The sequence below is a fragment of the Silurus meridionalis genome, chromosome 9 (genome assembly GCF_014805685.1).
Source record: "Silurus meridionalis isolate SWU-2019-XX chromosome 9, ASM1480568v1, whole genome shotgun sequence".
In the NCBI taxonomy this organism is placed as follows: domain Eukaryota; kingdom Metazoa; phylum Chordata; class Actinopteri; order Siluriformes; family Siluridae; genus Silurus; species Silurus meridionalis.
In genome coordinates this window covers 6,857,969-6,874,844 of record NC_060892.1, presented here as the reverse complement: position 1 = coordinate 6,874,844, position 16,876 = coordinate 6,857,969, and the positions used below count along the sequence as shown (strand labels likewise).

General features: G+C 36.5%; 1 protein-coding gene across 3 annotated transcripts; it reads left to right on the top strand.

Annotated features, from left to right (window-relative positions):
- Positions 1–1,423: 1,423 nt before the first annotated feature.
- On the top strand, positions 1,424–10,187 carry ttc14 (tetratricopeptide repeat domain 14). 3 transcript variants are annotated; one of them, XM_046858093.1, is made up of 14 exons: positions 1,424–1,559; positions 2,305–2,675; positions 2,832–3,008; positions 3,684–3,805; positions 4,221–4,420; positions 4,523–4,607; positions 4,754–4,883; positions 5,866–6,021; positions 6,101–6,172; positions 6,276–6,395; positions 6,506–6,628; positions 7,142–7,259; positions 7,942–8,048; positions 8,601–10,187. In XM_046858093.1, the coding sequence occupies exons 3-14, from the start codon at positions 2,854–2,856 to the stop codon at positions 9,397–9,399; spliced, it is 2,187 nt and encodes a 728-aa protein (XP_046714049.1). In that variant the 5' UTR covers positions 1,424–1,559; positions 2,305–2,675; positions 2,832–2,853; the 3' UTR covers positions 9,400–10,187. The 3 variants fall into 3 exon arrangements, 2 of the variants coding, with proteins under 2 accessions (XP_046714049.1, XP_046714047.1); XM_046858091.1 differs by lacking the exon at positions 2,305–2,675; XR_006926988.1 differs by lacking the exons at positions 2,305–2,675; positions 8,601–10,187 and having other exon boundaries at positions 7,142–7,731.
- The last annotated feature ends 6,689 nt before the right edge of the window (positions 10,188–16,876 follow it).

Below are 16,876 nucleotides of genomic sequence, written 5' to 3'. Positions count from 1 at the left end.
CAAGGAATTTAGTTCCAGCTGTTAGTGACTGAAATAAAACTATAAATTCAGCTTGGACTATACAAGACAAAACAGACAAGACAAGACAAAAACAGACTATACAAGACAAAACAGACAATGTGAGACAATATAGACAGTATGAGTATTAAATAAGGATACAGATTATATGACTTGTGAAACATTATTTCTGTTTCCTTAAAATGGTTTAGTAAATAAGCAAATATCTGTAAATAATATAAACATATACAGTCGGTTGATTTTGTAAGATACTGTACAGTATGCTCTGTTTTTCTTAAAGTGTTTAGATTTGGATAGAGCAGTTACAAATTTGGATTTGATCCACCGCCAGAGATGAAAAGACAAAAAATACGCCCATATCCTATTTAGAAGTATAAAAGATACACATTGTACTGCTGGGTTTTTAGCCAGAAATCATTAGCAGCTGAAGGGAGCATAGTTTGATTGATGGAGTGAGAGAGTGAGATTGTGACTGGGAGGTGTGGAGTTCCTGATGATATTGTGTGTTATGCACAGATGTTGTGGTAAAGGTGTTCAGTGGCAGGTGGTTGTGTGCCAGTGATGCATTGAGTGGTTTTGACCATCCTTTGCAGAGCTTTCTGTTCACACAATGTGGAGCTGCCATACCATACTGTGATTGAGTGGGTTAGGATGCAGTGATGCAATAGTAAAAGCTAGTTAATCCCCGGGGACAGATAAACGAAGTCTTCCCAAAAAAGATAAACGCTGTTGCACACTCCTAAGCAGAGCTGAATTGTTTTGGTGCAGAAACAGATCCTTAAAGATGTGGGCACCCAGGAACTTAAAGCTGGAGGCACACTATACTTCAGTTCCATTGATGTAGACAGGGAAGTGTCTCCTGTTGTTGTATTCCTGGAAGTCCACAATAAGCTCTTTAGTTTTCATGACATTAATAAACATTTAACATTAATGAGAAAATATTTTCCCCTGCAGGTAAGGACTAAAATATTCGAGAATATTTAAATATTATATTTAATAACTGAGAATATTTCCCATATTGTATATATATATATATATATATATATATATATATATATATATATATATATATATATATATATATATATATATATATATATATTTTTTTTTTTTTTCCTGTTCAATTATTTAATTTTGAATATTTAATATTATGTTTATTGCTAATGACGTCCATATTAATTATTATTACACAACAAAACTCATCTATAAAAATGACCTAAAATTACCTCAAATTTACCGTGTGGTGCTGTTCTAAGTAAAGTAACCCAACTAGGGTTAAATGGTTTTAATCATATTTGCAAAAATAAGAGGCAATGTTCATGCAATTTTGAAACCGAAAGAAAAGCTATTACTTATGAAGGATGACTATTAACGTGAGTGACTTTTATCCTGAAAAACTTTTTACAACCTAGCTTATTAGCTTCACTTAACAGCTGTATCTCCACACGCCCAGCAGTTATTAGGAGCTACAATAAAGCCTATTTCTATGACACATCATTTATCTGCGATGCTGAAAGTGACCAGAAATGAAATATTAGAAGGTACGGATTTATACGGCATGTCATTGAGAGGAAAAACGGGACAGAGATACGGTACTATTCACGACCTGAGGCGTTAGCATGGGCTAACTAGCTGTGTTCTAAACGAAACAGGGGTGCTGGATTTAGTTCAGGTTTTGTTTCATCTCTATGTGCATTGATTTAATGGACATAAATGGAGATAAAGATTTAAATCAAAAAGACATGTTTCGGATTGTTATATTCGCATGTAATTGATAATAAAACATTTGCAGTTTTCTACATGAAGCTAGTCAGTGCTTACAACCAGACTACCATAACGTGCTAGATCAGCTAGCTGCTTTCAACCTCTGATTATCACCATGAATATATAGTTTCCTAAACCAATTTTTTCTTAAAACCAGTTAGTATCTAGTGTGACCACCATTTCCTCACACATTTTGCCCTGTACAGTGAAAACTAGGATTTGAGGAGAGTTCAACTGACGAAAAACAGGGGCAAAACCAAAAGTGTTGCATTTATAATTTTGTTGTGTGTGTATGTGAATATCCATAAGTGTTCTTTCCTATTTTGGATGTCGTAGATTACCAGGTAATTTTGTACACATCGTCTCTATTGTTTTTTCTTAATTTTTTTTTAAAATAATTTCCAGCATTGTACATTAACTCTGAAGCCATCCAAACTATGAAAGAACATATATGGAATTGTATAGTAAACAGAAATCTGCAAAATAACCCAGAGTCTGTTTTATCTTTTCAATTCTTTAAAGTAGCCACATTTAGCTTGGCATTCACTCATCACGAGGTGGCCATCACGACATGCCATCCCATCTGGTTTGCACTTAGAGGGACCATCATTTGGTTCCCAACAGGACAATAACCCCAAAAACACCTTGAGGATATGTTAGAGATTTTTTCAAGAAGGAGTGTGATTGAGTTTTGAATGAGATGACCTCGCCTTTATAATCACCCAATCTAAATCCAGTTGAGATGGCTTGGGTTAGTTGGAAAGGAGAGTGAAGGAAAAGCAGCCAATGAGCACTCAACACATCTGGGAACTTATCAAAATCATTGGAAAATCATTCCAGTTGATTACGTCAGGAGGCTGACTGAGTGTGCAAAGCTGTGATCAAACCAAAAGGTGGCTATTTTGAAAAATGAAAAATATAAAACATATTCTGGGTTATTTGAGCATGTTGTTTTTTTTTTTTTTTTTGTTTTGTTTTTTTTTAAACTAAATGGAAAAGTTGTGTCCAAACTATTGACTGGTACTAATGTGTGTTGTTTTTCTCCACAGGTTGGAGTGTGTGTGCTGGTGCATGAAGAATGTGGTGTTGAGCATGGATCGGGATTTACTCAGGCAGTCCGTGGCATTTCATGGACAGAGCCTGTTTTCTCTGTTAAAATGCGAACAGAGTGAAAATCCAGACTTTAAACACATCACAGCTGATCTTGACAAATCTCTGGTTGAGAGGTACAATTTGAGTTTTGTTGAGAAATGATGTGCATCTGTTTATTTGGTTGAAATAAACATTAGCTTAGAGTTTTAGTAATAAAGCCTTTTTTATGTAATGGCTTTAATTTTAGATTTGGTGATTTTTTTCAATTGTTTTGTAAATTAATTATTTAAAGCAGGGTTTATATGTTGGATATTAAATATACAATATAACAATAAAACATTAAGCCTTTGTGCCTTTTATCAGTAAAATGAGGCATTAATCATAGAGAAGGAGGCTTTGGCCTGTTAAACACCGTGAGGGAGCCAACACTTTCGACCATTAGCCCTAGAGTAGCCTGTGCCAATTAGACCAATGGCCACCAACCCTTTTTGCACCACAGACCAGTTTTACACGACAATTATTTGGTGTGGTACTGGTCCACAGCCCAGTGGTTGGGCACCCTTGCATTAGACACAGATAAAGAGGTGTGGCTGGTGCGCGTTGGTCCCAGAGATGTAGGCGTGGCCTGTGCTCAGTGGTCTTCAAGAAAGAAGTGAAGTCTCTATTTCTGTCAGTAACAGCAGACTAGCAGCACATTTGTAACCACTATTGTAAAATCTTCATTCAGTTGTTTGTTTTGGCACCAATCCTTAACAGAACAAGGACGTTGCACCTACTGCTATTTCGGTGTGTTTTAATTGTTCTGACAGGGATAAAGAAGATGACAGTCCTGTTGTGGAGCAGTTCATTGCGAGGAAAGCAGACCTTCTATTTGACCCAGCTTGGAAATCAACCACACCTGGAGAAGACGATTGGCAGGAAGAGACCCAAGGTTATTTACACCCAAAGCTGTAAACAAACCAAATTTGATTTAGTGTGAAAAATGTTTTACACCATGTTTTTGTATAAGATTAACTCTTGTCAAGGGAATGGCTGGGTTAAGGGAAATAAATGGCCTTAATTCTGGTAATTTTGTGGAACATGGAAATAGCTTTGGTATTCATAATAATATTTTTGTCCTATAACCTGTACGATATTTATATAGTGCAGTAGACAGGGATACATTTGTATATTATATATAAAGACATAAAAAAATAGTAGCCTAACAAACCAGTAATTAAGTGTTTAAATTCTATACACCAATTGTAAATAATAAATTCTTGGTTGTAAAGTTTTTGCTGAAATGAGTGGTATTTTTATTTTTTCTTATTTTTTTTTACAAACATGTATGAATGACGTTTTCACAGAGCCCTATGCCATCATGCCACCACTGGAGCAGTTCATGGACGTTTCTTATAACGAGAGAAGAGATCTTTTTTACCGAGACTTGGAGCGGGGTGATGTAGTCATCGGCAGAATTACCTCGATTCGAGATTTTGGGTTCTTCGTTAATCTTCTCTGCACTGCCGGGGGAATAGAGAGGGACATCGAAGATCTTGAGATAACGGTACTTTAAGCATGTCAACACCTCGCACCACAACTGCACACATACTAGCACAGCAGTGTTATGTTATCACACATCATCAACATTTTGTGTTCTCTTTCTCAGGGTCTGTGTCCTATCCGAGATGTCCCATCAACAGGAAATCATGATGATCCTTTGTCCTATTTTCAGATTGGGGATTTAATTCGAGGTATATTTAAGGGTGTAATGATACAACCTTTTAACTGTAAAATTTTTTTTAATGCAGTTTTAATGGGGGGGGGGTGGGGAAAACTCTTAATAAAGTTAAACTTTTTTATTGTGACCTGTGATATGTATTTAATCAAATTTCTTTAGCTGGTGTGAAAGACATCGACCGCTATGACGAGAAGCTGACAATTTCACTTCATTCCACCTCTCTGGCCTCGAACATGGAGCGAATCAAACTGGGTGTAATAAGCAAAGAAGATTTACCTCTTCACTACATGTAAGATGAACTTGTGCTTTATTCTCTTATTTAATTTTTTCTCTGTGATCGTTGTTATTCAGGGTTTTAGCTCATAACTTGATGTGGAGCGTGAAGAAAAAAAAAACCCAGCTTAATATTAAACAGCAATCAGAAAACAAAATAAAAGGAAACATTTGAATAGCATGATAAAGCCACTGCTACTAAAACAAACTAAAAAAAAAGCTTGGACAGAGAAAACAGTAGAGCATCATGATAATTTTGGAACTATTTGTTTAGGCGATCAATGATCTGATATTTCTAGGTCCCCACATATGGATAAATATTTGTTGACCCCTGACCATAAAATTTGTATGTGCTTTTTAAACATACCACTCCACATAACCTTCACTCTTCTGGGAAGATGGTCCAGTTTAGAGTGTGATTGTAGAGATTTCTGCTCATTCATCCACATGGGCGTTAGTAAAGTCAGGTACTGATGTAGGGTTAATGAGGCCTGGGGTGCAGTCAGTGTTAAAATTCATCCCAAAGGTGGTCAGTAGGGTTGAGATCAGAGCTCTATTGCAGGCCATTTTGATTAACATAATCATATCTTTATGGAGCTGGCTTTGCATGCGAGTCATTCTATAGAATTGTGTGCCTCTAACTTTGTGATAACAGTCAGGAGAAGACCCAAGTCTGGAGAAGATCCAAATCTGGCTTTAAAAGTCAGGGGTCCCAATACTTTAATCCATATATTATACATGCCTGAAAAAAATGCTGGATAATGCTAAAGTTACAGCGCCGAATTACACGATCCAATAGGTCAAACGCTACAGTATTTGTATGTCCACAGTTACACTCTGTAACCCCATCTGTTGTTTTACAAAAGTATTGGCCACTCCCAATGACACTAGTGAAAAGGATGCTGCACTGGCCATTATAAGTAAAGTTGTGACTGTTTCTCAGCACAGCATTATATTTAAGTGGCGGTTTATTTAAAATTTTCTTCGATTTTGTTCAGTCGTGGTGAACAGGTGACCGCAGACAGCAGTGAGTCATATGAGATGCTACTCCAGAGTTCACCCGGCTTCTCGAACCCGTCCAACGTGGATTATTTGCTCGGCAAGCTGGGAATCGGAGACACACAATCACACTCGCTAATGAGAGGATTACAGAGGTAGACGGTTCGTCGGTTATATTTGATATAAGATATGTGAAGTATAAAATCTATAACTACATTTGGATTTGTTTTGCAGTAAGCATTTCATGGAAGATGATTTTGCAAGTGCAATTCGTAAGAAGCAGTCTGCTTCCTGGGCCTTAAAATGGTGTGCATGTTATCCATGACACTTTTTTTTCTCTTCTTTTAACAATTTATATATTAGAAATGTAACCCTGATATGGAAACTATTCCGCATAAATCATTTGCAGTGTGAAATCTGGCGTGAATCATTTCAAAGCAGGCCGCTATGTGGAAGCGATGAATGAATACAACAAGGCTTTAGAGATCGACACCAATAATGTCGAGGCACTCGTAGCACGCGGTGCTCTGTAAGCTCCTCCTCCTGCAATTCATAACTACATTTTTCATTTTTCTTTTAAATGACACAGATTCAGTTAGTTAATACGAAGCCTTTGTCCCAAACGCTTTCTTTTTGCAGATACGCCACTAGAGGCAGCCTGATGAAAGCTATCAGTGACTTTGAGCTTGCGTTGGAGGGCTGCCCAACACACAGGAACGCTAAGAAATATCTGTGCCAAACGCTAGTGGAACGAGGGGGCCAGTAAGTCTGTTATAACAAATAAAACGCTTCATGTGTTCATCATTTTAAGGTTCCTGAGATGAATTACATTTTTTATAATAAAAATGATTTGCTTGTATCCACATATTCAAAATGAAGAGATTGTTTTGTAATTCATGTCCGTTCGTATCTCTCTCAATAATCTAGTTATATATCAATCTTGCCATGCTAGAATCTTGCTGTGGTTCTATAAGTAAAATATACTTTTTAGTTGAGAAGAATGTGCCACAAAATCATAATGTCTAATATTTACATTTAGGCATTGATTGAGGATTTGGTTATATACTACTAAGACTTTAGGAGGATTAAAAAAGAGTGGAAAATAAACCAGATATGATATAGATATGTTCTGAATTTAAAGTAGAATTCTTTGCATTTCATTAAAAATGTATTTGTACTTTTTGCACATGCTAATTGCCTTTGGAGATTTGGCGTTTAAATCAAATAATAAATAAATTATTAATTTGCAATTGGTGTCTATTTTTTCCTCATCAGGCTGGAAGAGGAGGAGAAGCTGATTACAGCAGAAGGGCTTTATAAAAAAGCAATAAGTTTAGACAACACATTTTACGAAGCGAAGGAGGCACTAAGGAAACTGCAGATGCACATCCAGGTGAGCTAGACGTCTCCACTTGTAACTGTAAGAATAAAAATTGCTTGTAAGGTGTTTAGAACATTTTCATTGCTATAAATGCAATGTCTGATGTGATGCCAGTGCAGTGCAGCTCCACAGAGTAGGTTTGCATTACAGCTTTACACTGCAGATGAGCTGCTTTACAGTGGAAGCTTGAGGATGTACAGTAAATGTAATATTTAAAACGGAAACTCTGTAGTGCAGCAGTTGAAATGTTATAGTTGTGTTTTGATAGAAAATATTATATTTAGAAATTTACCTTGTCTTGTTATACTGATTTAAATATTTTTTTTTTTTTATTATTAATGTGTGTGTCTGACTTTGGATGTTGAACCCTGATTGCTGTCGAACGCTCAATCTTAATCGCACCGGTCGACACAAACGCCATCTCTGGAAAACCCTGTTTGGACTAAAACATCACCGGTTTGTATTCTGCTGCTTGCGCTGGCTGGTAACTATATTTTTGTCTTTCTCATGTCTCTTCTTAAATTGCACACTGCTTTCTCACATTCATAATGTCTTCTCATGTCGTGATGTTTGGAATGTCAATGGTCTGCTGGAATGGTCATTTATGGCCATCTTGCCTAAAAATGCCTGCATGTCCTTGCACGCCGGCTTATGTGGTTTTGAATTTCCACTGTGCCAACTGATCGCTTTAAAGGAAGCTCTTAAACTAAAAGCTGAGGAGGCTGCTAAGGAGAAGGACAAGCAACAAACTGCAGAGACGAGTGCAGAAAAATTACGTAAGATCTTAAAAGAGGAGAAAAGGTAATGACTTTCACTCATTCACTCACTCAAAAAGGGGGCCTGGCTCTGCATTTCTGTTTTTAGATCCAGTTTTCAGACAGGTTATGATTACAGTGTCAAACCAGTATGATTTTTAAAAACTCCCCCTGAATGGAATGATGTTTAATTGTTTAGAATATCCTCCTGGATACTGATTCTGATTATTTATTTTGATAAAAAAGGCACTAAATGACATGCATATAACACTTTTATATGCAAAAGTAATTTATATTTTAGTCCCAGAAACCTTCAGGTAAATTAATTTATTTATTTAAGTTAAATTAACTTATCTTTTCATATGTATGAAACCCGAAGAAAATCAGTGAGCAAATGAAAGTATTTATAAGGAAAGTAAAGGTGTAGTGATGTTCTAAGGCCTTTTTAAAACAATTTAAAGCAGCCACATTACACTTTTGTAAATATGCATTATAATGTAATGGTTTAATGAAGTGCTCAAAAGGAATTTCAAATGACTTTTGATCACACACTTTTTAAAGACTGATTAAGCAGTCCATAAAATTGACTTTTACCCAGGATGAAAAAGAAACGGAAGCGGTCTGACTCCACGTCAGAGACGTCCTCAAGCTCCGATTCTTCCAACGATGACTTGTCCTGTCGCAAAAAAAACAAAAAGCGAAAGCACAAACGCAGACGCTCCTCACACAGTGCTAAAAAACATAAGCATAAGGCTTCATCACGAGATGATGATGAGGAGCACTACCCTGTTCCTGCTAACACCTCAGCGTCCTTCATTAATGAGAAACAAAGCCTTGTTAAACTGTTCGATGGCGCCGAAAACCGAAGAACCTCTCATGAAAAAAGCAGAGAAGGTAGGTTTGAAGACGACCCCTTCAGCCGGAGCCCTGAGACTGAAGACAGGAAGGGCAAAGGTCAGACTGAGTGCTTCAGTCAGTTAAATGTCCGGGACAAAGATGCTTTTAGAGATCGCAAAAGATCTGAAGATGAACACAGCACTCGGCCGGAAAGTTGCAGAAGCTCACGTGTCAGTTCCTCTAGAAAGGATTCCTCTTCCTCTGCCCATTCAGAGACCTCCCGCAAATCCGACCTGCGCGATTTCGACTCGCGCAAATCCAGCTCTCGCACGTCGCGCAATTCTCACTCATCCGACTCTCGCAGATCAGACTGTTATAATTCCGGAAGTCATGGGAGGTCAGAGGTCAAGGAAGGGAACAATGGGCACGATCGCAGATTAAGCAGCAGCGATGGGAGCAAAGCCTCGGTGGGAAACCTGAAAAAGAATTTACCCACCAATTTATTGGATATCTTTAATCAGATTGCTGAATTCCAGAAAGAAAAAAAGCAAAATAAATGAATGCGCAATGTTTGTTGTCTATGCTGCTGCAAATTGCTGTTAATTTTGGAGGTAAAAATTAGTGATAAATGGGAGATAACGCAGACCTGCCAATGATTACGCCTTTTGTGTAGAATCTTGCTTTGGATAAAGAATATGCTGATGCAAGGAATATTCTGACCATCCACCCACCAGTTAAAATGAACATATGAGTAGCTAATGGTTGGCAGTTAAAAGAGCGCTCGTATATAAACTAGCGAATTTGCCTTTTACTTCCATTTCCAAAACAATCTTTTGTCTCGCTTACTGTTTTCACTTTCTGCCATAGTAAATGGAGAATGTTTTTGAGTTTATTACCCTGAAATAAATTCAGGACTAAGTATTATTCCTTTGGGGGTTTGGCAGGTCTGCACATTGTTGTATTAAACAAGACTGATGGTACCACGTCTTAATGTAGCAAATACTACTTCAGTTTACGTTACTTTTGGTTTTCTGAAAAGAATTGTCCTTGAAAAAAACCTTTGCTGTTAAAAAAGAAAAAAAAAATCCTTAGCAAATCTTGGCTCATCCTTACAAATAAGCTCTTCTGGGTTTTAGATACACTTTCTTTCTTTCCGAAGAACTTCAAAAGTTCTGCAAAATGGAAGATTAATCAGTAATAAGTTATGCTTCTGATGAATTTCTAGTGATTTCACTCTGCTTTTTTTTTGTTTCTCCTTCAGTTTCAATTAATGTTTACAGAATGTGTGTTTAACATGTAAACCAATATATCCAAGCATCTCCTAATAAACCGAAATTTAAAGCTTGTATCTTTTTAATTTTGAGGGATTTTGTTTACAGTGTTTGCTCTCTTGAAGGACTGGGCTTTAAACTTTCAACCTTCAATTTTATTTGTATAATACATTTAACACTGGACTTTTTCCCAGAGCAGCTTTACAGATATAAATGGATTTTAAAAAAATGTTTATATATTAGGAATTTGCACTTCTAAGTTTATCCCTGATGATTGAGCCAGTGTCAAGGAAAATCTCCCTGAGCTGATATGAGGAAAAAAGAGGAACCAGACTCTGACAGAAACCCATTCTCATCTCTGTGGCGATGAATTCCCAATCATTATACTTCCTTCTTTGTTTACCAGTTACCAACTGTTCACTAATGGGCAATTTAGTGAAATCAGCATGGCAATTTAGCCCTAAGCCATTGTAGCAAACGGTTTATATTCATTATAGTCTAAATCCACCTTCATGGTTCTTAAGTAAAACTCTCCAGAGTAATCTTGTGTCTTTAGGCTGTTCATGTGGCTCCTCAGCAGCAGCAAGTGGTGTCCAAGAAAACTCCAGGATAAGGATATATTCTGGTTAATGGGTTCAATTATGTATTCTCTCACACACACACACACACACACACACACACACACACACACACACACACACACACACACACACATATATATCTCTCTCAAGGTCAGAAAAGAGAAAAAAATTGCCATAAATGGATTATCCAGTAGATGGCAGTTTAACACAACACCAACAGAGAGTGTTTACTCAAAGCTGAAAATAAAATGCTTATTATATGAAACTATTTGAATAGAAACACTTTAGAACAAGTATTCAGTAATGCAATATTGACAATTCATAATTTAATTGTTTGTGCTATTTCTTTGTAGATAATCTTAATATTAAAATATTTTATAATGTAATTATTTAAATAGTATCTAACAATCTCCCACAGGCCGGCAGAAATGATCAAAATAGTAGTTAAATATGTTTAGTTACTGAAAATCTGGTTCTGAAAATGTCTACTTTTGCACACAAAAGACTTAAATAAATAACAATTACTTATTATTACTATTATTATTATTATTTTATATTTTTTAGGATATTTTTTTTTCTAAATATTTCTGTCAACAGGTGATGAATGCATCATACTGTTTTCTTTGTGCAATCATCTAAGAGTCTTGTTAGAGCAAGAATGAGGACTTATGTCACAACAAGGTCAAAGTTTGTATTAGACTTTATTAAATAGCTTTCTTTAACTTTATTTCAGTTCTGTAAATACATAACAAGAAGGACCTGACCTGTAGAGTTATTCTAAAGTTATACCTTATAAAAGGATTTCAGTAGCTGTCAGTCAAGTTCTTAAGTGAAGTTCTTGCTAGTATCTTTAGCAAGATTATAAATCAACAGATGCTCTGAATTTCTTTAAGTTAAAATAAATATATACTTATGTATGTATATACAGGTGCATCTCAATAAATTAGAATATAATTAAAAAGTTAATTTATTTTAGTAATTCAATACAAAAAGTGAAACTTGTATAGATTTATCACACACAGACTGATATTTCAGTGTTTCTTTCTTTCGGCTTCTCCCATTAGGGGTCGCCATAGCGGATCATCCGCATGTTTGATTTGGCACGTTTTAACACTGGATGCCCTACCTAATGCAACCCTCCCCATTTATCCGGGCTTGGTACCGGCACTGAGAGTGCACTGGGTTGTGCAACCCTAATGGCTAGGGTCGGTTCCCTGACCGGGAATCGAACTGGGACCGCAGCAGTGAGAGCGCCGCATCCTAACCACTAGACCACCAGGGAACCTCATAATATATGTGAGTGTTTATTTCTTTTAATTTTGATGACTGTGGCTTTCATCTAATGAAAACCCCAAATTCTGAAAATTTTTATATTGTGAAAAAGTTCAATATTAAAGACTTATGGTGTCACACTGATTAAATCCAAACACCTGCAAAGGTTTCCTGAGCCTTAAAATGGTGTCTCAGTCTGGTTCAGCCTACACAATCATAGGGAAGACTTGGGTTAGGGTTAAGGTTTGTGCTTGGCAGTTGTCCAAGACGATGATCAAGACGATCATCATTGACACCCTGCACATGGAGGGTAAGACACAAAAGGTAATCGCAAAAAAAGCTGGCTGTTCACAGAGTGCTGTATCCAAGCACATTAATGGAACGTTGAATGGTCGGAAAAGGTGAAACGAAGCCCATTCAAAAAATTCACAGAGAAAATTCACAAAGAGTGGACTGCAGCTGGAGTCAATGCTTCAAGAGCCACCACACACAGACGTATCCATGGGCTACAACTGATGCATATTTTGTGTCAAGCCACTCCTGTACCAGAGAAAACGTCAGAGGTGTCTTAACTGGACAAAGGACAAAAAGTACTGAGCAACAGTTCATTTGCAGATGACACGACTCCCCAAACCACCACTGACTGTACAAACATTACAGTGGACCTCAAGCAACTTAGATTCTGTGCCTCTCCTCTCTTCCTCCAGACTCTGCATCTAAGTTGCTTGAGGTCCACTGTAATGTTTGTACAGTCAGTGGTGGTTTGGGGAGTCGTGTCATCTGCTGGTGTTGGTCCACTGTGTTTTATCAAGTCCAAGGTCAGCACAGCTGTCTACCAAGATGTTTTAGAGCACTTCATGCTTCCCTCTGCTGACCAGCTTTATGGAGATGCTGAGTTCATTTTCCATCAGGATTTGGCACCTGCCCACACTGCCAAAAGCACCAAAAGTTGTTTAAATGACCATGGTGTTGGTGTGCTTGACTGGTAAGCAAACTCACCAGATCTGAACCCCATAGAGAACCTATGAGGTATTGAAAGGAAAATGCTAATAAACTAAAGGCCACTGTCAAAAAAACCTGGGCTTCCATACCACCTGAGCAGTACCACAGACTGATCACCTCCATGAGTTAGTTACACTCCATGCCATGCCGAACTGAGGTAGTAATTAAAGCATAAGGAGCCCCTAATACAGTAAATTACCATACTTTCCAGAAGGCCAACAATTCACTAAAAATGTTTTTTGACTGGTCTTATGAAGTATTCAAATTTGAGATTTGAATTGGTGGGTTTTTTTAAATGTGAGCCAAAATCAACAAAATAAGAAGAAATAAACTATATATAAAATATATCGGTCTGTGTGTGATGAATCTATAGCTTGTCCAAGCTGAATGTATGGTGTTATTTATGTCTGTACATTGAGAGTCACTAAAAGCTGGAACAAAATTTCTTGTGTGTCAACACACTTGGCCAATAAACCTGATTCTGATATATGAGTTTCACTTTATTGTATTGAATTACTAAAATAAATAAACTTTTTAATGATATTCTAATTTATTGAGATGCACTTGTATGTTTGTTTATATATATATATATATATATATATATATATATATATATATATATATATATATATATATATATACCAACCCTGTACACATACGTGTTCTGTTACACATCTATCGAATGCAATCCTTTTACGAGCGGAACATAGTTACAATCTGAATTTTTTCAGGAATGTATTATGTGGCAGACCACAAGTTTGTTTAGTCTCCGCCTCGCACTTTGAGTTATTTTTTATTATTAAACATGAAAACATACACAACAATGCCAGGGGTATTAAAAGAAAGAAACTAGAGTTAGCACAGTGTCACTGTGGCTACTCACTCCGTACCTGAAACAAGATTTGTTTTGAACATCCAAGATCCATGAATCCATAGCACTAGCATTAGCTGGTAACCAGGATGTGACATGGGTTTGTGTTATTAGTGATATGGGTTCTCTAGCGTTTCATTTCCAGCTTCAAGAATTTCTCCAAAAAGAAGAAAATCCTGAGAATTCTGCATATTGAGTAAGTGAACAAATGAATGAAAGGATAAAAGAAATGAAGAAATCTTTGTTAAACTATGCTAAAATAAGTAGAACAGTTAAGTAGATCATATATTTATATATAAAACATTGCAACAGAGCAATGTGCAGTACAGTAATGTATAACATTTACATTTTTTTTCAAATATTATGAAATATTTTCTATATTATCTAACCAAGCAGCCATTTCTTATGTTAATGTTCAACAATTTCAATAATAATAAAACAACAAGCGATTTTGTTTTGCATTTCGTACCGAGGTACGCTCCGAACCATGAATTTTGTGTACTGTTACATCCTGTAGGATAAAGGTCCTCTAATGACCTTGTGGTGCTCTTTATGAGTTATTCTTACTGCAAAATGTTCCTCTGAGTACCTTGTGAAAATTTTGGTTGAGTTCCTTTCAGAGAAGAAATTTATTTAATACAAGTCCCTGAACATGTTAACAAATTGGCCAAGGATTTCTGAGCTGAACTTTATGTTGCAGGTTTAAAAAAAAAACTTAAAACGTACCATCATTAGAAAGTTGTAATTATAAAATGTAAATCTAAATGTTCTGTTTTTGTTTCTATGGTTCAGAATCATGGTGTGTGTTTGTCTTTGTGTGGGGTAGGGGATGGGAGGTTTGCTGATCTGCTCTGAAAGTTGTCCAGCTCGGTCATACAGGGCTGCTTTCTGTTCACTGCCCATTAATCCTATTTAATGGAATACACTTGTAATTGCCCACTTAGCTTGGTTCCTGTTGGTTTTGCATGGCTTGTTGGAAGTGTGTGTGTGGTTGAGTTTCTTCAGGAGTTAATCCTGCCTCCCTCACTGCACCTCTCACAGCCACTGACCCACAGCAGGTTTTCATACAGCTGTGTGCTTCTCTATGGATGACCGAATGCTGTGTGTGTCTGTGTGTTAGAGAGTGTGTGTGTATTTGTGTGTGTTTTTTATGAGCGCTCTTAGAACACAGATTGGCACCAAATTGCAGAGTAATGTGTGTATTCTTAGGGACTGACACATTTTTGGCTAGTAACACCAAAACTCTTGACTAGTGTATTAATACACATTTTTACACTGTCTGTCTGTGTGTGTTTTTTTATGGTTTGTCTGCCAATAAACCTTGAGACTGTATGTGTCTGTCTGTCTATCTGTGTGCATACAGGCCCTTGTAAGATGCTTGAGTTTCTTTAATAAAATTCTCAAAAGGTTGAATTAAATTCAATGCAATCAAAACTTCAATTCAAAACAAGTGCAAATATTTATTTATACGTACTACTTGGTTCAATTCATGTATTTATTTTAATAAATTTTTTGTATTTACTGTAATCTTTTTATTTTATTTTATTTTTTTATTTGGCCAAAATAAATCACGTGTCTAACACAATATATAAAGAAGAATGTGAGCAAAATATTCACCTGCCAACAGTTTTATTGCATGTTATTATTAGCATCATGTTAGCATATGCAATTCATATTCTAGTTGCTTGCCTTTATAGTGAAAGGGGGAACTGTTTTGCATTGCAAATCCTTACAATCAGTAGTTTTCTTACTGGATGCTGTTTCAAACATGAGAAATCATCTGGTCCATAATGAAACCTGGAGATAAATTCAATAAAAAAAAAAACACACAGTGTTACTAATATGTCTGTTTTTTATTAGTAATTGTTTTTGTATGAGAAGGTGTGCATTTATTCGAGTTTGATCACTAGAATGCTTGCTTTCATGGGAAGTATTGACTAATCACAATAACAGATGAATCATATTTTTACACTTTTAAACTTTAACAGTTTAACCGCTTTATAGCAGTGAAGGACTCTCACTGTTGTGTATTGAAACCATGAGTGAAAAGTCTTGTAACAGACTTTAGACTGTAGCAACATTAAAATCAGTTGCTACTTTAAAAATTCAATAAAAATATATTAAATGTCAGTGACTCCCTTCCTGAGAAAGTACCTTACTGGAAATGTATGAAAACTGAATACAAGCGGTCACATGCTGGTATGTGACATGAGGCCTTTGTGAACTGTTATGTCATTATTTTTGACCTATTTAACTTTCTTTTTGTTTACTGTTTGTAGTCAAACTGAACTTTCAATCCGATGAAATTTTAGAATCTGTTACTCTGATTTCTATGTGCTATATGCATTAAATGAATAAAACTCCATGCATTTATCTCGTTATAACTATACAGCTCTCAGAAAAAAATTGACACGCTGCTTCATGATGGCAATCTGCAGACCTCTTGAGCTCATTCTCTCATCGAGAGCCTGTAGGCAAACTAGGAGCAGAGAGAATGTAATTAGGGAGTTTTAAAATGCAGACAAGAACAAGCTGCTGCTGCTGCGCGACTATTAGAGGAATTTAGCAGGGATTTGACGCTTCATTTCCACCAGGGCTTGTTGAAGCTTGAGCCAAACGCACACACACACACACACACACACACACACACACACACACACACACACACACACACACACACACACACACACACTCACTCACTCATAGCTTTTAATGATGGCATGTGTGCGCCTTCTCAGACACTGCTGATGGGTTCATACCAATTGTCTGGAGGGATTTAAAGCAGCTGTGTTACCGGGCAAATGTTCCGACAATGGACCGAATCCTGTAGCTGTTATAAGTGTGAAATTAGTGCTTTAAAATAGATATGGTTCATTTGCTAAAAGTCTCTAAAACAATGATTTAGTATCAGACATGCATGGGGTCAGTAAATCAGTAAATTCCCTTGATGTTGAATATACCTGAATAAGTCATATTTAAATAAATTAAAGAATAAAAAAAAAACTTAAGTCAATGATTGAGTGAATCTTTCAATGATTAA

Bases quoted from the DNA above. Each gene is read 5' to 3' on its own strand.
- ttc14 (XM_046858091.1), top strand. From the start codon at position 2,854: ATGAAGAATGTGGTGTTGAGCATGGATCGGGATTTACTCAGGCAGTCC. The intron at 3,806-4,220 runs GTTATTTACACC...ACGTTTTCACAG, and splicing joins TTGGCAGGAAGAGACCCAAG to AGCCCTATGCCATCATGCCA. The intron at 4,421-4,522 runs GTACTTTAAGCA...TCTCTTTCTCAG, and splicing joins TCGAAGATCTTGAGATAACG to GGTCTGTGTCCTATCCGAGA.